The 24,462-nt window shown below is 45.3% G+C and overlaps 1 protein-coding gene across 1 annotated transcript in view; it reads right to left on the bottom strand.

Annotated features, from left to right (window-relative positions):
• The window catches only part of myom3 (myomesin 3), a gene marked incomplete at its 3' end in the record, with an annotated part of 150,681 nt that overhangs the window by 53,130 nt on the left and 73,089 nt on the right, over positions 1–24,462 (bottom strand). Inside the window, exons 15-18 of the mRNA XM_083661503.1 lie at positions 16,700–16,883; positions 12,364–12,541; positions 11,525–11,646; positions 6,937–7,124 (exon numbers count right to left, since the gene is read on the bottom strand). Of these exons, the coding sequence (XP_083517629.1) occupies positions 6,937–7,124; positions 11,525–11,646; positions 12,364–12,541; positions 16,700–16,883 (672 nt within the window). The remainder of the gene's footprint in view (positions 1–6,936; positions 7,125–11,524; positions 11,647–12,363; positions 12,542–16,699; positions 16,884–24,462) is intronic.

The following is a 24,462-nucleotide window of genomic DNA, read 5'->3' as shown; positions in this document are numbered from 1 at the left end:
CCCACAGTACTTCCTTTTTCTCAGCTTCTTCTTCTGTGTTTTATGGCGGTTGGCATCCTTAAATGTTGCATTATCACCACCTGAATTGTATCAGCTTCACAGTGCTAACTATTGACAGTGTCCACTTTCTCAGCTATTCAGGGGAAAACACTGACATAGCCTACTTCTATTTCTATTTTTTATTTTTGCTATGTAACGTTTAAATGTAAAGATAGGCCTATGCGTGCAATAACGTACTGATAGTCAGCTTACTCTGTAACATGTAGCTTTTATTAGCCTCTCAGGCTAGCTCCGGGACGCAATCTTTTTTTTCCTATGATGGTGAAGGCTAGGCGAAGGCATGCCCCGCCCCTCTCTGCCTCTAATTGGCTGACTGCACTCTGCTGCTCTCGCCTGCTTCCCAGGCGAGCCAGAAGTCATCTCAAACGAGCCTAATTATAGCCTATACTTTCATTCAATGTCACGATGCTGCGGGGGGAAGTAGGCTACTGTCCCTTTTATGTGAAAAAAGTTTAAGCACTTTAATGCCAAAACAAGTTCCTATATGTTACATAACATAATGGTGAATAAATGATATCTGATTCTGATTCTGATTCATAGCTTAACTATGAAAATAGTGTCGGCTATTTATGGCCCTTTCTGCTGCAGCATGTTGAAGAAATAAATGTTCAGTTTGAACAACACCCATTCTGGTCATTATAGAGCAAGATGATCGCTTCCACTACCAGGGCCGCCCAGAGAGATGGCAGTGCCCCTGGAAGGGTCCAGCCACTATGCCCCACCCCCCTCCCCCGCACGCGCTTTACTCATATCAACGCTGCAGCTTTCGGAGCTGACTGAAAAAAGTTTGTTAACAGATTATTATTTGGGTCTAAAGCCTTTGCCTGCTCCCGCTTTTTTTTTTTTTATGCCTTGCGATTTTGCCATCCTGACTTTTGTTTTGCTCCTGGCATTTTGCCATCACCGGTCTTGTTTTGTTTGCTATCACCTGTCTGTGTTGTGTGTTACACCATAAATGGTGCCTGCGCTGCTGCACCAAGCAAAATGGTCTGCCCCAAGCCTGCCTTGTTCTTCTTCTTCTTCTTCTTCTTTTGGCTTTCCAGCAGACTAGATGCCTTGCGGCACATTGCTGCCTCTCGCTGCACTGGTCGGATGGGGGATTACATCAGAATGGCACTATTTTCCACAAGAGCACTCCTGCCCAAGTATGCCTTGTTACTGCTCCTGTGTTTTGTGTATTTGTTCGACTCCTTGCAAAAAATAATTTAGTTGCCGCATTTTCAGGATGGGAGATATATTTTAGTGTTAAAAAAATAAAAAATAAATTGCCTGGCTCCAGCGCCCCCCCTAGTGGCGACGCCCCTCGAAGCTTACCCCTTTACCCCCCCTTATGGGCGGACCTGTCCACTACACAAGACTGTATTTACATAGGCTACGTTACATATTTGCGGGAATGAGAGGGATCTCACACTTGTACTGATGTCCAGCATGACTGGTGACGAGGGAAACATGAGTTTGTTTACTGCGTCGCACCATGCACCGGGTCTGCCTGGTGCGCAGGGTTCTGGAGGGGTGTCTCGGGCGGGGGTGTGGGACCCGGGCAGGGTGAGGGGCAGGGCGGGTGGTGGCAGCCTGGTGGTGGGAGTGGCTGCCCTGGGTGTCTGCCCAGCAGAGGGCCACTTAGTCTGGGTGACTGTGCCCAGCGGGGTGGTGCCGCTGGCCACGCTCTCCTCCTCCTCCTCTCCTCTCCCCCTCTCCTCTGCTCTCCTCCTCTCCCCCCCCCCTTCTCCCCTCCTCTTCTCTCTCCCCTCTCCTCTCCTCCTCTCCTCTCCTCTCCTCTCCTCTCCTCTGCTCTCCTCCTCTCCTCTCCCCCTCTCCCCTCCTCTTCTCTCCCCCTCTCCTCTCCCCCTCTCTCCTCTCCTCTCCCCTCTCCCCCTCTCCTCTTCTCCCCTCTCCCCCTCTCTCCTCTCCTGTCCTCCCCTCTCCCCCCTCTCCTCTCCTCTCCCCCTCTCCTCTCCTCCCCTCTCCTCTTCTCCTCTCCTCTCCCCCTCTCCCCTCCTCTCCCCCGGTTCTCCCCTCCCCCTCTCCTCCGGTTCCCCCCACCCACCCCGGTCAGCGGTCGCCTTTTATACACGGTCCCAAACAGCGCAGGACAACGCGATTGGCTGACTCAGATTTGAATCTGAGCCAGCCAATCGCTGTGCCCCATGACCGGATGGACCATATGGACTTCCTCCCCCCGAGTGGCTCGTGCTATCATAGCTGCTGACTGCTGGCCTCTCCCCCTCTCTCCTCTTCTCCCCTCCTCTCCTCTCCTCTCCCTCTCTCTCTCCCCTCCTCTTCTCCCCCTCTCTTCGCCTCTCCCCCTCTCCCCTCCTCTCCCCCTCTCCCCTCCTGTCCTCTCCTCCTCTCCTCTTCCCTCCTCTCCTCTCCCCCTCTCCCCCTCATCTTCTCCCCCTCTCTCCTCTCCTCTCCTCTCCCCCTCTCCTCCCCCCCCTCTTCTCCCCTCCTCTTCTCTCCCCCTCTCCTCTGGTTCCCCCCACCCACCCCGTTCTGCTATAAGTATTTCATTCCTGAGTTGCGAGGAGGTTCCAGGCCAGTACAACAGATACGAGGTTTTGGGGGCAGCAGACATGCCTGGGCTTGTCTGGGGCGAGCTTGCCCCCCCCCCCCCCCCCCCTGCTCTCCTCTCCTCCTCTCCTTCCCTTCTCCTCTCCTCTCCTCTCCTCTCAATGCATAAAGCAATTCCCTCTGGGATTTGAACCTGGCTCCCCTGCGTGTGAGACAGGTGTTTATACCACTCCCCCATGGCCCCGCCTCCGGGCGGGGCCTTTTCGTTCTGCTATAAGTATTTCATTCCTGAGTTGCGAGGAGGTTCCAGGCCAGTACAGCAGATACGAGGTTTTGGGGGCAGCAGACATGCCTGGGCTTGTCTGGGGCGAGCTTGCTGGTTCTGCCCTCCTCTCCCCTCTCCCCTCTCCTCTGGTTCCCCCCACCCACCCCGGTCAGCGGTGGCCTTTTATACACGTCCCAAACAGCGCAGGACAACATGATTGGCTGACTCAGATTTGAATCTGAGCCAGCCAATCGCTGTGCCCCATGACCGGATGGACCATATATGGACTTCCTCCACCCGAGTGGCTTGTCCTATCATAGCTGCTGACTGCTGGCCTCTCCCCCTCTCTCCTCTCCCCCTCTCTCCTCTCCTCTCCCTCCTCTTCTCCCCCTCTCCTCTCTTCTCCCCCTCTCCTCTCCCCTCCCCCTCTCCTCTCCCCTCCTCCTCTCCTCTCCCCTCCTCCTCTCCTCTCCCATCCTCCTCCTCTCCTCTCCCCCTCTCCCCTCCTCTCCCCCTCTCCCCTCCTCTTCTCCCCCTCTCTCCTCTCCCCCTCTCCTCTGGTTCTCCCCTCCTCTTCTCTCCCCCTCTCCTCCTCTCCCCCTCTCCTCTGGTTCTCCCCTCCTCTTCTCTCCCCCTCTCCTCCTCTCCCCCTCTCCTCTCTCCTCTCCCCTCTCCTCTGGTTCCCCCCACCCACCCCGGTCAGCGGTGGCCTTTTATACACGGTCCCAAACAGCGCCGGACAACGCGATTGGCTGACTCAGATTTGAATCTGAGCCAGCCAATCGCTGTGCCCCATGACCGGATGGACCATATATGGACTTCCTCCCCCCGACTTCCTCCCCCCAGTGGCTCTGCTATCATAGCTGCTGACTGTTACTGCACTATCCGTCAGATCCCTTTGCAATACCAACCCTGTGCAATCCATAAAGGTACATGGACGTTACTCTGCAGAAACTACAGTAACAAAATCACAAATTGCTCTGTTTTTGGAGCTCTGCATGTCTGTGTTTGTCTAGTTAATGCGTTAATGTTAGCTAACGGCTAACATTCGCTAGTTAGCCAACCAACCAGCAGCTAACATTAGCTAGCTAGCTAGCTTACCAGAAGCAATATTTTTTTCAGATGATGGCGAAGGCATAACCCACCCCTGGCCCTCTCTGCCTCTGATTAGTGGCAGTGTTATAAACCATAGATATGACTATATTAAAAACATAAACACACTGGCGTCTTTCATGCAGGCTAGCAAGCGTAACTGCTGTATGTCTGTCTGACCTTACCCCGCTAGCCGGGCGCTTCTCGCTCATACTGAGCACATTAGCGCCCGGCGAACGTCACGCATTTCCCATTTTACACTGTGCCATTTTCACGTCTAGGTCTAAAAGCCGGCTCCTACCTGAGTCTTCCTACCCAGCGTGTGCACGTCTTTCCGACAGGGGTGGTTGTTATGGCAACTATCAACAACAACAACAACTACTACTACTACTAACTACTACAAGACATAAAGACCGAAATAGGCTACCTTGTTTTAATGTGTCTGTCGGAGACACGGCCTAACGTTAACATTTAATATGAGCCGAATATCAGCCTGCGCTCAGCTATGTATACAGGAAGTAAACCGGATATTCAGGTGGGTTGTGACGGTTGTTATTGTTGTCAAGTTAAAACTGTCTATAGTCACCCCCCAAAGGCCCATTCTGAGCCAGGAAAAACCCTGTGGGAAACGAACGGTCTGTATGGTATCAGCTGTGCTACTGATGCCACAGCCCCCAAGACACAGACACTGGCTTAGGGACGAGAGTGGGTTTGGCCTTATCGATCCGCCCACTGATCTTCCTATTCATTAGGCTTTAAGGCCCTATCTATCTATCGCCTTTGTGAACAGTTGTGAACTTCTCCTGCTGCTGCTGTAGGCTCTCTCCCAACAACTCCCTGTCAACTGACACTACCAGAGGAGCTTATTCCACAGTCATAGCAATCGCTATCTAAAAGCCTATTTCCCCCCCACCTCCCTGAACCCCTCGTCAACTATAGATCCTTCTCTAACCACACTACGGCTATCAGATCAATACACTGTCTCTCCATCTGAGACACAAAAAGGGCTGTGAAAAAGAAAGAGAAAATGGGATGCAGGCATCACTTCCATCCACTAGATGGCACACAGGCTGCATTGTATTTATTTGATGTGATACTTTATGCATCCCCCAGGAGGAATATTATTGCCTCCTCGCCCTCTGCTTGGGGTGCACGGTGCCACGCCCGCGCAGCATCAAGCAGGGGGTAAGTACCTTGTTCAAAGATACTTCAGCAGGTATGGCTGCACGGGGGATTGAACCCGTGGCCTTCCTCTGCTTGAGGACGACCTCACTAACTACAAGGCACTCCTGCCGCTCCCATACAAATGAACTGCTAGATGCTGCTCTGTGGTGGAGAGAGGAATTCAAAGGCTTTGGTGTCACTTCTAATAATGTAAGATGGGCAGCATGGCAGCCTGCCTGCTTTGCTGTGGAAGCGTTCAGGGCAAAGTCATTTCACATCGCCTGCAGGGGACGAAGAGAAAGAGGGCCTGGCCTGAGCACAGAATCTCAGCACAATCAAATATTCCAATTAATCTCATTTGCATCTCATTTGCCTCCATTAGGCCAGCAATCTGACTAGGGATGTAACAATAACCGGTTTGAATGATAACCGTGATCAAATTCCTTACGATAACCGTACCGTTTCAAATGTTCATTATCGTTAAAACCGTGGTACCGTGATTACTATGTGGTACCATGATTACAAGTGCGTTGAAAAACATGGTAAATACTGTCCATCATCAACCAAAGTTGGCAACCGTATCCCAGATGCAAACGTGCAGCCTTGGAGAAATGATTTCAGTGAGTGTATCAATCCTTTTGGGGTCTGAGTTTTCAATATAAAACGCCGTAAAATGATTTCAGTGAGTCTCTGTACTTGTTGAACATTTTCAGCAATTTTTTACGAATACCGTGATAATACGATAACCGTGATAATTTTGGTCACGATAATCGTGATGTGAAATTTTTATACCGTTACATCTCTAAATCTGACTCCAATTAAATAATGCCAAAAAAAGACCTCATTTTAAGAGAAGAGTATTATTGTATTTTAGTACGTGAAGTTGTTGTTGCTGATTTAAGCCAACTGGGGGGAGTGGCATGTTTTCACGACACCAGGGGGTCTCCAATGAGAAAATGTGTGGAGAAACTTGACAGTTGAGTTCCTACAGGTTAGTCTTGATACAGTACTGTCAGTTGAGTTGGTAATTGGCTTTTTCTTTGTTTCTTCCCGAGAGCTACAAACAACCGCACGCACGCACGCACGCACACACACACACACACACACACACACACACACACACACACACACACACACACACACACACACACACACACACACACACACACACACAATGATCTAATTAGCCAGCTGTAATCTGGCTGAAACAGGTTAAAATGTAACGTTCCTCTGCGTCTCCATGGACACTGCTTGTTGCCTAGTGACACAGACGTGACAGAAGACGTGGGAGTTTTGGCCAATATTGTCATTATTTCCAGGCTAACTTTGACCTGTTACAATGACATGAAAACAAAGCTCTTATGTACTGTAGCCTACTATTCTTCACCTAATGTTGTAGTTGAATTAAGTCTATAGATGTTCCCATATTGCATTGATGAGTTGAAAAGATGCTATTGAAAAGTAGAGCAAACAATGGATACAGCCAAATTGTGAACAGAGGTGGTGGTGTGCTCTGAGGATTGTTCTGGTGTCTCAAGGAAAATGAACGTAGGTGCTCTTGAAGAAAGGCTTCATCATATTGGAGCAAAAGGCAGGCTTCAGGCACTCGTACGTGAATTAGTTAATTTAAAGTTAAAAAGCCTTTATTGCTGCAGTGGCACCTGGAGGTACCTCTAATTTTCCTTGCTCCACGTACGAGTGCCTGAAGCCTGCCTTTTGCTCCAAATGGATACAGCCACTTCAAATCTACAGCTTAAAAACACAAATATAGGTATAACTGAATGAAAACTCAACTTGACACCAAAGTGACATCATATAATGTCCATTCCTTTACTCACACTGACCTTAAACTGCCTCTCTTTGACAGACTTGACATTGACCTCTCCCCATGTGGCCACGCCCCTTTCCCTCTGATCCAGGAAGTAGCCACGTACAGGGTCTCCTCCGCTGCAGGCAGGGGCTCTCCAGGTCAGCAGCATCTCTGAGTCGGTGCACAGCAGCAGGGCCAGGGCCGAGGGAGGCGACGGGGCATCTGGACCGTGCAAAGTAACATAACATCAGGCTCAACAAGGGTGTGCGGCTACATTTTGAACTAAACCGCCTACGCCCATACAAGGGCGTGTTGTTTGGCACAGCTTTTCAGCTTTATTTCATGTTAGTTTCTGCTGCAGTGGCACCTGGAGGTACCTTTTTGTTTGTTGTGATGTCAGGCTGATTCATCCTATTTCTATTCTATTCTATATTCTATTTTATTCTATTCTATTCTATTTTATTCTATTCTATTCTATTCTATATTCTATTCTATTCTATTCTATTCTATTCTATTCTATTCTATATTCTATTCTATATCCTATTCTATTCTATATTCTATTCTATATTATAAAACGGCTCTCTCAAATCAAGCAATCTGATTGGTTCACAGCCATTGTATAAATCCAATAACCGAGTCCAATAACCCATGGCCATGGGTTATTGGACTCGGTTATTGGTTGCCATGGCAACTCTCTTACTAAAAGCCTTTGGTTTTAAAAAAAACAAATGGCGGAGACAGCTGTCAGATCCTTGTGAATCGATCTTCGCTTATAACTTTACTAATACTTAGCAGAAAATGATGTTTTGTACAAGAATAGATGCGGGCTAATGTCTTCTTTGCAAAATAAAGGCTGTTAACCCCGCATTTAACCCCGCATTTAACTCCGTAACGTTAGTTGGTGTCGGGCTTTGCAGAAAGCACTCAGCTTCTCAGCAAGCGCTGAGAATGCAACGCTGCGCTCGAGCTGCCTGTCGGGGTTTCCAGAAAGCTCTCAGGTTCTCAGCAAGCGCCAGGATTGGCCAATGTCAACTTCAGTCTCCAGAACGATCCAATCAAATCACCCGCACGTTCTTGCGGTCCCGCCTTACAGTAGTGTTTCAACTGACTATCAGAATGACATGCCAGTCGGAGTCTGACTTATAGTATTATTATTATTATTATATTATCATACTTGGAAACCGTTTTATAAAAGCAATATAGCACTAGGGTTAGGGTTAGGGTTAGGGTTAGGGTGTGTGTGAGCTGCGTGTGTTGTGGCATATATCCCCCTGCTCAGCAGTTATCAGATAACAGCTGATCAGGGGGATATATTTGGCACAACACACTGGCTCTCATGCTATATTGCTTAATTCTATTCTATATTCTATTCTATTATTCTATTATATTCTATATTCTATTCTATATTCTATTCTATTCTATATTCTATTCTATATTCTATTCTATATTCTATTCTATATTCTATTCTATATTCTATTCTATATTCTATATTCTATTCTATATTCTATTCTATATTCTATTCTATATTCTATTCTATTCTATTCTATATTCTATTCTATATTCTATTCTATATTCTATTCTATATTCTATTCTATTCTATATTCTATTCTATATTCTATTCTATATTCTATTCTATATTCTATTCTATATTCTATATTCTATTCTATATTCTATTCTATATTCTATTCTATATTCTATTCTATTCTATTCTATATTCTATTCTATATTCTATTCTATATTCTATTCTATATTCTATTCTATATTCTATTCTATTCTATTCTATATTCTTTTTTCCAGTTCATTTAAGGACATTGTCCGATTCCAGACACAAATAATGTGACTTGAGCCACATGTCCCCAGGTGTAATGGCTGACTGGCAGACTGGATGTGAGAAGAGTGTGGCAGTGAGTGGCAGGCAAAATGGCTGATGATTATACCGGGCTGCAGGCTGCAGGCTGCAGAGAGAGTATTATCTGAGATTGCAGCACAGCAAAGTGAGAAGGGTCAGTAGCTCTTCAACAGGCACCTCAGCTCGCCACCGAGCTCTGAACCAACCAACAAAATAAATAATCCTTCTAGCTATAGCCATTCAAATGTTGTGGCTTTGGCATTATGCAGTACCTGTCACTGCTTGATATGGCTGCTAATCAGTGTTGGGCAAGTTACTTTCAAAATGTTATACTACATATTACTAGTTACTTTCATTTGAAAGTAATATGTTACTTTACAATATTACTTTCTGTGTAGAGTAACTCGTTACTTAGTACACTACTTTTGCATTACTTTTACCAAAATATGTGATTTGATTTAATAAAATGTAACTCAACTTGTAACTTGAGTTACTTGAGAAAGTAACTGGTATAATATTACTGAAATCCTATAAGCAATAAGTTATATTACTGAGTTACTGCTAAAAGTAATATATTACATGTAATATGTTACTTTTGTAATGAGTTACTCCCAACACTGATAGTGAGCACTACATGTGCACATGGGACAAGTTATTCCTGAAGCCTTTCTGTAAGAAAGCCACACCCCCAGACTGATTTGATTGGTCACCGCAACTGCTTCTTCCTTAAAATGTGCGGCAAGTAAATTTTTTTTTGTTTAAGATTAGGGTTAAGGTGTGAAAAAAGTGTAGCTCAGGGTGTGCTCGGTCCTGTGGCTTAATGGGTAAGGTGCTTGCCTTGCAATCTGAGGACAAAAAAAACAAAACACACACAAAAAAAAAATCTAAATTTTGTCCCCCCCCCGATGTTATTTTCTTATTTTTCCTCCAAGTGAAATGTTTTATGGTCACTCACGATACAGTAGGTCACGGGTTAGCTTGGTTCCAGCCTTAAAACTCGTTATATAAGGATTTTTAAAATGTCTATGGAGAAATGAATGGGAAACTCACTTCCGGGGCAAAATATGTCACGTGACTGTTCAGTTCTATAGGTAATAAATGACATTAAGGAAGCAGGATGCTCTCAAAATGTGCTTTCATTGTGACTTTAAAGCCCCATTCAGTAAGTTTTCCAAGTTTTGCTATTGGAGAAACTGCGCCCTCTGCGTGCATTAGTATCGATAACGATATCGCCATTCAAAGTCAACAAAACACAGCGGCAGAAAGCTCTATGTACATGTTGTGACATCGGGTACTCACCACGTGATGAAATAATAATCCATAGTTCCGTGAAACATCATTTTCGTAGCAAATCCGAATCGAGTTACTTCCTTGTTTTCATGAAGACAGCGCTTCCGCTGTACAGCACATGCGCGCATCCTTTTCTTTTTTCTTTTTTATTGCCACGTGACGTGGCAGACAAACTGCTTAGTCCCAGGGCTGGCCAATGGAGGGCGGTGTGGGATAAATAAAGTCGAGAGTCTCCCTATTACAAGTCAATCTACCATGTCCTGTGACTAAAAAGCTCTTATATTACAGTACAAAATGTCAAAAATCTTACTGATTGGGGCTTTAAGTGATTTTGTCCCGCTTATGACTTTGTCAGTTGAACACAAACAGCTCAGAGAGGGTAACTGAGGTGAAAGAAGCCTACGGACATCAACAGGCCGATGCAGGAGACATTTTTGAATAGGCCTTTATTAAGGTCCAGTCAAAGACAAGTGTCCAAGGCATTAAAACGCCTACACTGGCCCTAAGGGATTGTGTGTGTGTGTGTGTGTGTGTGTGTGTGTGTGTGTGTGTGTGTGTGTGTGTGTGTGTGTGTGTGTGTGTGTGTGTGTGTGTGTGTGTGTGTGTGCGCGTGTATCATAGTGCTGGAGACACCTATTGTAGCGGGAACTACCACAGAAGCAGTTTTGAACTTTGCCAAGTGTTTAGTCTGTCTGTATGTCTGTCTATCTGTCCGTCTGTCTGTCTGTCTGTCTGTCTATCTGTCCGTCTGTCTGTCTGTCTGTCTGTCTGTCTATCTGTCCGTCTGTCTGTCTGTCTGTCTGTCTGTCTGTCTGTCTGTCTATCTGTCCGTCTGTCTGTCTGTCTGTCTGTCTGTCTGTCTATCTGTCCGTCTGTCTGTCTGTCTGTCTGTATGTCTGTCTATCTGTCCGTCTGTCTGTCTGTCTGTCTGTCTGTCTGTCTGTCTGTCTATCTGTCCGTCTGTCTGTCTGTCTGTCTGTCTCTGTGTCTCTGTCTGTATGTCTTGTCTATCTGTCTGTCTGTCTGTCTGTCTGTCTGTATGTCTGTCTATCTGTCCGTCTGTCTGTCTGTCTGTCTGTCTGTCTGTCTCTGTCTGTCTGTCTGTCTGTCTGTCTGTCTGTGGACAGTTTTCTTCAGTGCGATAGCATCAAAACCGTGCAAGATGCAGTCAGGAAACTCTACAGGTGTGTAGTTGACATACAAATGAAGGTCGAGGTCGAAAATGGCCGTGATCCACGCAAGCCAAAGCCATTACAAAGACGTTCCCATGCATCTTGTGTTTGTTTTTGTCTAACCGTATGCACATTTTGGCCTGAAAATATCAGTGTTACAAAGTGATAAACCTTTACATTTAACATCATTTATCTTCTGTTTCGCCGTTCTGCATGGTAAAGAGATTATTATCAATTTAGACGGTCTTGGGTTGTGAAAAATCCCCAAATATGACATTGTGTCGTGGGGCGTGGCTGACAGTTGCACTTACAAATGGCTGATTTGACCAGGATGGCTGCCGACTCATCTGAATACTTGCTGTTTCCTGCTCGGCTCGCACACTTCACCCTAAACACATACTTGGTGTTTGTCTTGAGGCCGTGGACTGTGAACCTGAGGAGAGGAGACAACTGATCATCAACTCAATGAAATCAAGGGGATTTTTTTTTTCAAGAAAACATTTTTAAACCACCTTTGAATTCTGGACTGTGTCAATCTCCTTTTTGTTATTCACACTAGAGCCCGACCGATACTGGATTTTTGAGGCTGATGCCGATACCGATATTAGGGAGTAAAACAATTCCGATATTGATATATCGGCCGATATTCTTATATTAAATATACACATACCGGTATATTACACAATTTTTTGCAATGATCCCTCAAATATCAAACACTTGACAAAGATTTGACTTGACATGACTTGAGATATCTTAAATGTAGGCAGGATATTTTACATCTTAGCAATAAACTTTATTGACAAAATGACATCAATGCAATGAAACTGTAAACTTCACTGGGAATGTAATAATTATAAATAACTAGAAATACAAAACCACAAATAGAACAAATATAAAATATAACTTGAGTTAAGAAAAAAGATGAAATATACACAACATGCTGTCTATAACTTAAAAAATACAAATTAAGAAAACATATTATCGGCCGATACGATATATCTGTTATCGGCCAATATCGGCCGATAATATCGGTGGGGCTCTAATTCACACCCACACTACTTGTTACCCACGTACCAATAATTAATCCAGGGACCAACCAGAACAGATACGGACCACAAAGATCAAAGCAACAGAACACAAGAAGCGTCACCTGGTTTTGGTAACAGGCTTGTTGTTGATGGTCCTCCAGTCTTGTTTGCCAGCCTCACTATAGTACAGGTAGTATCCCAGGAGGCCATCTGTCTGCTTGGGCTTCTGCCACTGGAGCAGCACCGATGTGTCTGTGTCTCCTCTGATGGCCAGGACAGAGTGGGCCGGGCCTGGGACGGCTGATGGGGATCAGACACAAAGGTATCAGCAAAAACTCGGGTATAATCCAAAACCAAACACCTACCCTAAAACATCAATCAAATAAGTGTTCCTTCTGGATCTGGGAAAGTTAACCCATTGATACATTTGTGTGTGTATCCCTTTAAGAGGGATCCTCTTAAAGGGATACGCACACAAATGAGGGATATACACGCAAATGCTGCATCAGGTATCAATGAGTTAAAACAACATTTTAGAGTATGAGACTCCTCTAGAGGTGTGTGGAAATTAGGAATGTCACAATATATCGTCCACAATATATCGCGATATCAAAACGTGACAATATGTATCGTTGAGATTAAATCTCATATCGCGCGAAAAAGAAGCTGAACATGGTGGCACTGATCTGCATCTGATTGCATGCTCGCTCTCCTTTTCATTGCTTTGTTTGAACAGATGAGGGACGTTACAGACACACGGAGGATGAAAATGGTGAAATGACTCAAATTAGCGTGGAGGATGCCCCCTCCTCAACTTATAAATCGATAGCAAAAAAATATTGTTGAAATTTCGTATCGTATCGTTATCGAGGACCCAATATCGTGTATCGTATCGTATCGTGAACTGAGTGTATCGTGACACCACTAGTGGAAATGTAACCTGTGATGCTATTTGACATTCTGTCTGAAGCCGGAGATTGATTTTGTAGAATGTTATTAAGCCGATATAAAATGTTTAACTTTTGAAAATACAATCATGTATTCCAATATCCATATGGTATTCAAGATCATACATAATGCTGCTTCCCCACCCCTAAAGACCTTTGTGCAACTCTACTCTGAGACCAGCAGCAGAACTACAAGGTCGACCACAAGGGGGCAGTGTAGAGTTCCAAAAAGAGGCTCTGCCTTTGCTCAATCCTGCTTCTCATTTAAAGCTATCAAGGACTGGAACAAACTCCCCACTGACCTGAAAGTCTGTACAGATTTTAATACTTTCTCGTGTGAAGTTAAGAAATGGATTATGAATAACCAGCAATGGCCACATTAGTCTGCTTTATTACTAATTCGTTTTTCAGAACTGCATAATGTGATATTTATACCCTGTGTAGTGTATATAAATTGTGATTATGTGTGTATGATTTGTGGTGATATGTATAATGTATAATGAAGATGTGTTGATATCTGTTATGTACCCTGTAGTATTTATTGTATTGTTTGTGCTGGCCACCCTGCCCTGGGACTGCAGATGGAAAATAGCAATTTGCTATAATCTGGTGCAAAGCATCTTTTCTCTCTGAGATCAATGTTATCTTTTGCACATGGTCCCTGACAAATAAACTTAAAGTCGAGCTGAACCCAAAAATGAATTTTCTTTTCTTTTAGTTCAAATACCTGGGTATGCAGTGCACCTATTTAATAATGTAGAAAAAAAAACACAAAAATCAAATTTCTTTAGTTTTTCACACTTTTTCACATCAAAAGTTCATTTTTCAAGATTTCATTGATAACAGTAATGTACAGTTTGCTGACGTCACCCAGTACTATCAAATTTCTACCCCATTTCAACCAATCATATCACGACATGCAGCTGTCAATCAAATCTTCATTTCAGGATAATTTTCTCTTCCAAATGAAGTAGAAAATGGCGCCTAGTGCCTGTCATCTGGCAGAATTCCTATCCCATAAACTAACTACTAACTTGGCCAATTGTTAGAAACATGAACACAAAACAAAAACTATAATCTCTAAGAATGCAAAGAAATGTAACTGGCTCGTTAAAACGCGCATTCCAGGAATATTGTATTTACAGAAATAGCGTAAAAGGCGCGCGCTTGAGAACGTGGGAGTCAGGGGTCTGCCCTCGGAGATTCCAGGCGGGCGGGCAGCACCCATGCATCGGATTGTCCGCTCCCTCCGCACGAAGCAGCTGGCTGCCTGGTACTCCGCGGATCCCACTCGCGTAGCACGACAACACGCTGAATCCCACTCGATTTGGGGGTGGAACACGCCAGGATTGACCAATGCCAAAGCCAGTCGACAGAATTGTCAAATCAAATCATCGACACGTATATGGTCCGCCTCTCAAATTGTTTTCAGTCTCCGACTCTCGTGTTATTGCATTCGCCCCCGGTTCACTTCGACTTTAATAACCTAAACTAAACTAAGCTTTTACACACAAGCATCAATTCACTGAGTGGCCGACAGCTGTGAAACATAAAACACACATTCAGTAAGCCTGGCTGTCCAAATCACTACACAATCCTCATCTCTAAACAAACTGTCCAAATTGTCTCCTTTTGCAGTGCTATTGTATGTATGTATTGATACTAGGGGTGTGCCACCTTAGGGCCTGTGTCCACCTAGCGTCTTTTTCCGACGTTAAAAGCTGGGAGTGCGCTGGGGAACGCTGATCCCAGCGCACAATATACAAGGAAGCAGTCTGCAAGTAACGTTAGTTCAGCTTGATAGCTGACAGCTAGCAAGCTAACAACACAGGTAGGCTACGTTATTAAAAGCATTAAGCACAACACTCACCAGAAATATTAAGTGTCTAGCCAATCTGCTCCCACAATTGAGCCGTTCTGTCTCTGTTGCGATAGTTTCTCCATATGATTAGCTGCCAGAAAGGAGCAGCCGACACCAGCGTCTTTCTGAAAAGTTCAAATATTTTCAGCTGGGAGCGCTGGGAGCCAGCGCACAAAAACGCTGGAATGCTCTGAAAAAAGACGCTGGGCGCTGCGCACTTTCTATAGACGTCCGTGTGCGCCCGCATACGCTCTCCCCCCATTGGAAACAACTGAAAAAAGACGCTGGACCTGAGGAAAAGACGCTAGGTGGACACAGGCCCTTAGGCACCTCACGATTCGATTCGATTACGATTAAGGGTGCTACGATTCGATTATTAAACGATTATTACGATTATTACGATTAATCACGATTTTCGATGCATCTTTTTCACCAAACAGGATTTTTTTTAAGCAAGGTATATTTGTCAGTATCCATTAATTAAAGTAAACAAACAAATGTACCTCCATTATCTTCAGTTGCGACTGAAGTCCACGCATCACATGTTACAGCCACCCTGCATGCTTTCTTCAGTGATTCCAGTTTCCAGTACTTGGGTTTTGGTCTCGTTTTACAGTTAAGGAACTGCTTTCCGGGCAATTTTTTGCAAATCGATAATCGAACATTGTGAATCGATTTTTAATCGTCACGTGACTCATCGCGATGCATCTAAAAAACGATTAATCGGCACACCCCTAATTGATACCGTAATACCGTATATCTGTCTGCATTGCCGCGCCATGCCGGAGCTCCCCGCAGAGTTATTACAGTTGTGGGAAATATGAGAACACTGAAAGCTGCAATTGGCAAAAAAATAAATAAAAGCCTGTCTTGGTCTAAAACTCAAATTGTGGCTATGAGAGAGAACATCCCATCCCTTCTAATTGAGCACCTGTAGATTCGCACTAAAAAAAGAAAATAATAATTAAAAAACATCTCTTAAACAGCAGCGAGCGAGTGCTCCGTCAAGAGAAAACTGGACTTACCAACGCTGGTTGAACCAGCCAATAGAGACACTGCATGAAATAGGCCACGCCCATCACGGGGGAAAAGCTCCGTTCATTTCCACACACCAGCGTCATTTTCCTTGAATTAAACATAGCTAAAAGCTGTTGTGTGGTGGGGCTGCGCAGACAACACATGTAAAAAATCGCCAGTTAAAGTTTTTTTGTACTCCCGAGCAAAACAAGGAAGCCATTGAGGATTGGCGAGAAGAAAAATGTGGATCTAGCTGTCAATGAAGTAAGTTGGAGTGTTCATCTTCCGTATATACGATCTTTTTGTGCAACACGCAACCATGCACGTGACATAGGAGAACGCCAGGATTGGAGGGGGGATTTCTTTTTTCCCCACGTTTCGGGCGTGGTTTCTGAATGATGACGCGTTACGCAGTGTCTCTATAGACGGTTTTCACGGAATGGTCAGTCCTGCACTTGAATGTTTTTTTTTCTTTTATGTCCATAGCAAACACTGCAACAGGAAGTGAGCGGGGGTTCAATTTAGAATGTTTTTGTTGTCAAGTTAAAACCGTCTATAAGAGGAAGACCTTAAAGTTTGCGGAGTGTGACTCTGTGTAATGTTGTAAGTAACACACAAAAAAACGTCTCTCACCCTGCGGCTGCCCCAGGCAGATGGGCTTGCTGGGCTCGGACGGGTCACTGACACCGTACTTGTTGATGGAGCGCACCCTGAAGCAGTACTCCTTCCCCTTGTCCAGGTCAAACACTGGGAACCTGGGAGAGTTCACCACCAGGTCCATACTGGCCAGCTGCCAGCTGCTCTGCCCTGCCAGGGACTGGAGAAAGACACACACAGAGTTCATTTCTAAAACACTATCTCAAAAACCCAGACTTCATTACCTTGATGTTCATTATAATATTCTTCACACACTGCTCCAATTCAGTTGCATTTTGACTCACTCAGTCTCTCTGACTTTAAATGCTGTTTATCTCCATTTTGGAGCTAAACTCTCAACACGCGCAGAGGAAAACAGATGGGCAGATTGTTATGAGAGGCAAGCAAACAGCAATATAGAGAAATGCTCAGGGAGATTCAAAAGGGACAACAGAGATGCAGGTTGAGCAAACAGAAGAGATGAAGATGCTAAACAAACAGACCTCCGGGGCTTCTTGATGATTTATTTTCACTACAATACCATCCATAAGTAACACAATGACACAATGCAGGACTATTTTTTGGTCACGGTTTCATACACTTTCTGTAACAAAACATCTAAAAGCTAAAATGGTATCAGATGGGAGACCAGCTGGGACAAACTCTTATCAAACGAGGGTTTGCGGTCTGAGTTTAGGGGTCGTTGATGTGAAAAGGTTTGAGAACCACTGAGTTAGAGAGACAGGCGGACATGCATGTAATTAAGCTAGAAGGAGTCGTTTAGTAAACTCCTCCTTTGTATGTTAATATAGTCTCCACCTCCTCCCTCTTGGGGATTAAATAGAGTCGACACCCTTGTAACTGGGAGTATGACGGCTACGATATGATAGGGGATGTAGTGAATACTTCCATGTGCATGTTCAGTAATAAATCATGGATTCTTCTAAGCAAATAGAGTTGGTTATTTAGTAAGTAAGTTAATTCTTACAACAATATGCAGACAAACGGTGATTCGTCTTGTCAATTAGCCATTTTGGCTAACCACCATCTTTCTGCTGTAAGTTTACGTTGTTTCTCTCTCGCCCTCTCTGGGGGAATTGGATCGCTCTGCAGCATTTTGAAAGCAGATCAGTGATGATAAAGCTCTTGCTCAGGGGCGAGAGGGATATTTCAATGTTCCCTTCATTTTTCCTGGCCGGCAGCTGAGTTTTAGTCATTCCGGATGCTTTTGACAGATCTGACAGTTTTATTACCCCAGCTACTTATAAGAGTCCAATAAAAATCCATTTCCTCTGGCAGATTGCCAGCCTTTCTTCTGATTATTGGAGCTAGAAGCTGTTGAGCGTCTGGGTTGATATCGGTGGACCGAGGCTCTGTGCTGCCTGAAGTCAAACGGTCACTTGGGCTCGCTGGGGAAAAAAACTTTTCTTAATCTCCGCATCATTTTGTACTTTTTGTCATTTTGACGCGAAAAGAACAGAAAATCACAGCCACTCTCTGGAGGCATCACTTGACAAAGCTTTGATTCATTTTAAACCACACAGCGCTTAACAAAATCCAACCAAGGTTGTTTTTAATCACTTGTTGGATAGAGTAAAATAAATATATCCACCTTATTTTTGAATGCCCCACTGTAAAAAAGAATCGTGGGTACAAGGTCTGGTTTAACGTGACTTATTGTTGCAGCTTGTCATTTCCTTTGTTATACTCTGGCTGCAGACCCGAATTATAAACCGGAAGCTGGAGTCCGTTATAAAAGTTATAAATATAGTCACGTTATAAACAACTAACCAACACTGGACGTCCGTATGGAAACTCGAAATGTGTGTTACTCGAAATGGTTAAAAGTTAAATCAATTTGGTGGCGTTTTACTGCCATGTAACATAGCTAGCTAGCCGCTAACATTAGCCACAGTTAGTAGCCGACTACCCACAATGCATTACGTTATCCCAGCACCCGAACGACACGGCTGTAGAGCAGAATGGCTCTGCTGTAAAAGGGTAAAATCCTCTAGACGTGTTTTTTGTCGGGGGCTGGGGATTATCTAAATTGGTTACACCGGAAATAGAACCCATAGTTAACGTAAGGCAAAATGGCCGCCAAAAATAACGTGGATAATCATCTTTGAAGTTTGCAAGGAAGCTTAATGAAACTCCCAATGCGGAAAGCGCACGGTGAGAAGGAGCAACATGAAGGTCTGCTTAGCTTGGCTTTAACCCATTGATACCTGATGCAGCATTTGTGTGTGTATCCCTTTAAGACGTGGTTCGCGGTCTTAAAGGGATACACACACAAATGCTGCATCAGGTATCAATGGGTTAATGAGCTGCACCTAGGCTGGCGTAGAAGAGCGTCTTCATCCTCCTCCTGTGTCTGTAATTAGTGCTGTGGTCAGGAGCCTGCTGTTCATCTGGTCCATATTCACCAGACTGCTCTCACTCAACAAGCTCACCAGGCCAGCTGACAGAGCGCACACATTGATCACGGTGTACACTGCTCGTGTGTGTGCGTGCAGTAGAGCTTCTCAACGGGCCTGAAAATTCAAACCTAACCTGACCCGGACATATAGTAAGTAGAAGCCGAGCTCAACCCAACCCCACCAATTAGCAAAAATTGCCGGCCCGTCGGGGTTTCGTCGGGCTCAAGCTGAAACTCAGAATTCTAAGCTGTGTGACACATGCATGCTCACACAGTGCAAGCATGCATGTGTAAGCATAGGTTGAGGCCACGTCTCGTCATAGACGCTGGGTTAGCTGGCTCAGCCTGGCTGGGGGCGTGGTCAGGGTGGGGTAAAAACCCCCGTTCTATCCATTCAGCAAAGTTAGAATTTAGCTGATAGCCCAGCCCAGGCAGACACGATCGGGGATTTAACCACCGCAGTAAACGCACATCTGAGCAGACGTCTTGTGTTCTTCTGCTCTAGAACCCCCAAACCTGTAGTTTAGAGCCGCAGCACCGTCTTTTGGTGAGTCAGCCCATGAGATATATGGGCGGTTTTACCCCACTCGCGCGCCAGCCGTTTAACATTTTGTGGGCGTTCCCAGACTGTCTCTATAGAAGAGGAGAGAGAATAAAGAGAATCAGTCTAGCCGACTGTAAAGATTTATTTTTCTTTGCACAGCCCGACCCGACCCGACCCGGCCCGACCAATTAGCATAAATTGTCGGCCCAAACCCGACAGCCCGAGCTCCAGGGTCCCATCGGGCTGGTGCTGAACTCTAGCGTGCATGATGCTGATGCAGGCGTGTGTGTTCTCCTGTTCTTCTAGTTCTATTTAGTCCTTGTGTGGACCAAATGCGGACAAACATCCAAAGTGAGGATATTTTGCCAGTCCTCACTTCTTTAAGGGGCTAGTACACTATTAGAAATTGGATTTAGGGATAAGATTAGGATTAGGATTAGGCTAGAATAGGGAGGTACGGTGGTGCAGTGGTAAGCACTATCGCCTCACAGCTCGAAGGTCGTGGGTTCGATTCCCACCTGGGGACGAGGTGAACGCTGAAGGAATGCGTGCCCGGCGTCCGCATGTCCTCGAGTGCCCACCGCCCGGGTGGGGTCGGCAAAAGGGCCTCTCTGTGTGGAGTTTGCATGTTCTCCCCGTGCCTCCCGGGGGTTTCCTTCATATAGGAACCCCCTTCACCAAAACATGCAATATCCTGGTTGCTAATGTGGTTCCTCCTCTGGTCGTTAAGGGCGCCTGTTCGGAGGGAGCGAAACTGGTTGGAATAGCGTGATCCTCCCACGTGCTATGTCCTACCGGTGAAGCTTCCCCTGTCAGGTGAAAAGAAGCGGCTGGCTAACTGCCCATGTCTCGGAGGAAGCATGGAGCCAGTTTCGGCTCTCCCCAGATCGGCAGAGGGTGGAGTAGCAACCAGGATTGAGAAATCAAATGAGCACTAATGGGGGATAAAATGGGATAAAAAAATCGGGAAAAAAAGATAAAAAAAAAAAGGATTAGGCTAGAATAAGAGTTCAGGTTCAATCTAGTTTAAGGTTATGTCTTGGGTTTATGATTAAGATTAGAACTAGGATTACTGTTACCTTTGGCAAAGGGGTTAAAATGTGGTATGTAGTGTGGAGAAAGATTAGGTTAGGTGATAGGGAATGAATCAGTATAGCCCATTTCACACACAAACCCCATAAAATGACCAGATGATTTATCCCAGTAAAGGTATCCAACTAGTGTTGTTCAACATGCCTTCCCACTTTTTTTAACGTAATGCCACCATTCACTCACAGCATCATCATCATGAATACCGTCAGAGGTCATTTTTAAAGCATTGCAGGTGACGATCCCAGAAAAAATATTCTCTTATTTCAATGTCTGTTCAATTCAACCTTTTCTGTCAATCCTTAGTGAAAAAAGCTACAGCCTAACATTGTGTGTGTGCATGCTTGTTGTGCTGTTAAGGTTATGGCATCGTTCGCAGTGCGGTTGATAGGGAACTTTTTTTTTTTTTGATTGAGTTCTTTATTGATAATGAACAAACAGTATATACATTAGGGTGCATCAAATTGCAATGCAAAAATGAAATCTCAACATATCAAACTGTCTGGGGTTGCATTTTGTTATGAGACACATAAAAATGACTTTTGCAAAGTTTTGGGAAAATTGATTGAGATTTATGGGTGTAACACAGCATGTGAAAAATATGAAAATCTGCCTTTTTGGGTCAAGGCAAATTTTGGAAATGCATAGAACAACATTTTGAATAGAACAAGATGTATTTATTTTTTAACAGAACATTTGAATTTGAATAGAACATTGAAGCAACCTAGAACCGAGAACATTGAAGCAACCATTGAGCAACCTAGAGTCCTAGTCCTGGTCCAACTTGCGCTTGCAGCTGCGCAGTTTTGGCTGTTTAGAGCGGTCATGCTCCACTGCCTGCAGTACATTCTGCAGATGCTCCTCTCCCCTGGCTGCTGCCACGAAGTCTGATGTGAGTTTGACGCCACGCTCGGCGCAGTCATTCACAACATTGATAGGTAGAGTGTGAGATCATTCCATGCTGCATCTACGGCCGTGTCGCAGGTCAGCCACCACGTTGCGTAGATGTGCGTGATAAAGTTGGCAAACGCCCGAATCTTCAGCACCTGCTGCCGCATGGTGATGGTGCCCTGAGGAAGCAATGCAATGTGCTGCTCCATCAAGGCCAGTTTGAGTGTGTAGAGCAGCTTGGCCATCCATCGCGCCTTGTGCAGTGCTCCCGGCCGTTGGAAGGTAACTGGAGTGTGCGCTGGACCGTCTGTACCCAGATACACACGACACAGCTGCACGAACTCACGGTAGTCACCTCGCTTGTAGTCAAGCACTCCTGCAGCACACTCAATGAATTCACCACGCAACTTGACCAGGAACGGTGGTTCGGCGGCGTCTGGAATGTAACGGGACAATGGGTCACTGTCCTTGTGTGGCACCAGGTTCCAGTTATCCCGCAGACGTGTAAACAATGTAACCTCTGGGGAGCGTGACGTCTCCACCTTGAGGTCAGTGAAAATGTGGCTGAGGAGCACCTCGCCGATGTGGTGCTGACACCCAGACCAGAGCAGTGGTCGACCCATTGAGAGCTGAATGGCGATGCAGGCTGCCGTGAGATGGCCAGTGTTTGATGCGGTGGTGTCAAATGCCATGTTGACAACCTGGTCAGCGCAGCACCACTCCTGCAGCAGCTTGCACGTCAGCCGGGCGATGATCGTTCCACATGCTTCGTCTGTCCCCTTCATGAATGCTGGCACACCGAGCAGTTTGAGCCGCTCCGCATCTCCGAGCATCACTGTCAGACGCTCCTCTAACTGGCGTACATTGTTGAGCATTGGCGTCAACTTACTGTCCCAGTGTAGGGTGCACATGGGAGGTGGTGTCCACTGCTCGTGCTGTTCCTCACTGATTGCCTCCAGCACGTGGCGGCGTGCTCGGTCTGCTGTCGCGTAGGATGTAGAGACCTTTGCCGAATTACCACCTGACTCCTCGATCAGGCCGCGCGTGAAGGCAGCCTGCTGCATTGGTGTGATCTTCAACCGTGTAGCCAGTGACACAAGTCTCGGCCGTCTGAGGATGTTGGATGGAATGAAGGCTGTGGTGCCAGTCTTCGAACCACTAACCCCCCCCCCCCCCCCCCCCCCGCGAGAAAGATCAGCTCTCAAGTTCTCGTGGCAATTATGTTTCCCCCTCCCCCCTGTAACTCCGACAGGAATGGTTATGTTAGGCTAGTGGCCCAAAGCAGAGAAAGTTGAAGTTTAAAACATTCTTGTAGGAATGATTAATTTAGCAGAGATAATTTTTTGGAAGATAATAAAATTGTGAAGGTGAATTCTTTGCCACATGGCTTGCTGCTTCTTCTTTTGTAAACCAAACATTGAAACCTAAGCCCAAAGTGATGGCACCAGAGAATGGCATAAAATGGACCAATTTATCATGGCTCCCCAGTGAAGCAGTTACCCCCTGTTGCCGACAAAGCTGATGTGCCGTTATACCCCTAGATCACCACGTATTGCAAAAATATTTTGCATGTGTTGTTTTTCCATGGATGGTAACACTTTTAGCACCCAGACAGATCAATATTCTGAAAATGTGTATTTTGATGCACCCTAATATACATATATACTGTACATACACAGGCCCACCATTATCAAAAGGATAAAAAAACGCAATAAAGCTAACAGCTTATTTCCATTGCGGTCCTTAAGATGACTGTGATAAAATGTGCACTGGTGTGTGTATGCCTGGATGTGTGTAAGTGTATGACAGTATGAGTGCATCAAGCACTTGTCAGAGTCTGCGGGTAACGCGTGGGTGTGCCTGCCACGCAGGGGGGAGGATAATATGGGGAAGTAGGGCACAGTGAATAATCAATAAAAATATGCATAAAATAAAAGACAATTAGTACAATTAAAAATAAACCCAACAAATCCTAATAAAATACGTACATTAAAATATAATCAAGTAAAATAAATAAAATAAAATAAAATCTAATAAAATACAGGATCGATTGAGACACCGGCTCAGTTACTGGCTGGCCGATAACAGTTCGCCCCCACCTCAAACCCTCTGGCCACCATTAAATCCAGCATACATATAATGTATAATATATTATAATATTATATATCATTACCATACAATATTATATATTATATAATAATATAATATTACAATATAATATAACATATTAAATCCAGGTTCTGCTTCTCCTGATCCAATTCTTGACTTTAACTTTGAAAGAAGGATAGGGGCTGATTGTCTTAATCTCTTAAACTTTACCTGTAATGTTAGAACGTCTTGAGGAGTGCATAAACTGCCGGAACTGATTTGCTGGCATTTCGACAGCGGCTCCTGTTCACACAGGAGCCGCGTGGGTGTGTGCGTACGTGCGTGCGTGTGCGCGCGTGCGTGCATGCGTGTGTGTGTGTGTGTGTGTGTGTGTGCATGCATGCGTGTGTGTGTGTGCGTGCATGCGTGCGCGTGCGTGCGTTCGTGCGCGTGTGTGCATGCATGTGTGCGTGCATGTGTATGTGTGCATGCGTGCGTGCGTGTGTGTGTGCGTGCATGCGTGCGTGCGTGTGTGTGTGTGCATGCATGCGTGCGTGTGTGTGTGACGTGCATGCATGCGTGCGCAGTGGCGCTGGAAGTACTTTTAGGTAGGGGGTGCTGCAAGGCCGTAGCCACTGATTCAACATTGGGGGGGACGGCTGCCGGCGCAATTTTAGCAGCAGAATTGATGTCCTGGCGTTTGGCACCTCCGTGCGTAATCATCTATCC

This window comes from Poromitra crassiceps (assembly GCF_964638095.1).
Source record: "Poromitra crassiceps genome assembly, chromosome: 26".
NCBI lineage: Eukaryota > Metazoa > Chordata > Actinopteri > Beryciformes > Melamphaidae > Poromitra > Poromitra crassiceps.
This window is presented reverse-complemented; position numbering and strand designations above follow the sequence as displayed.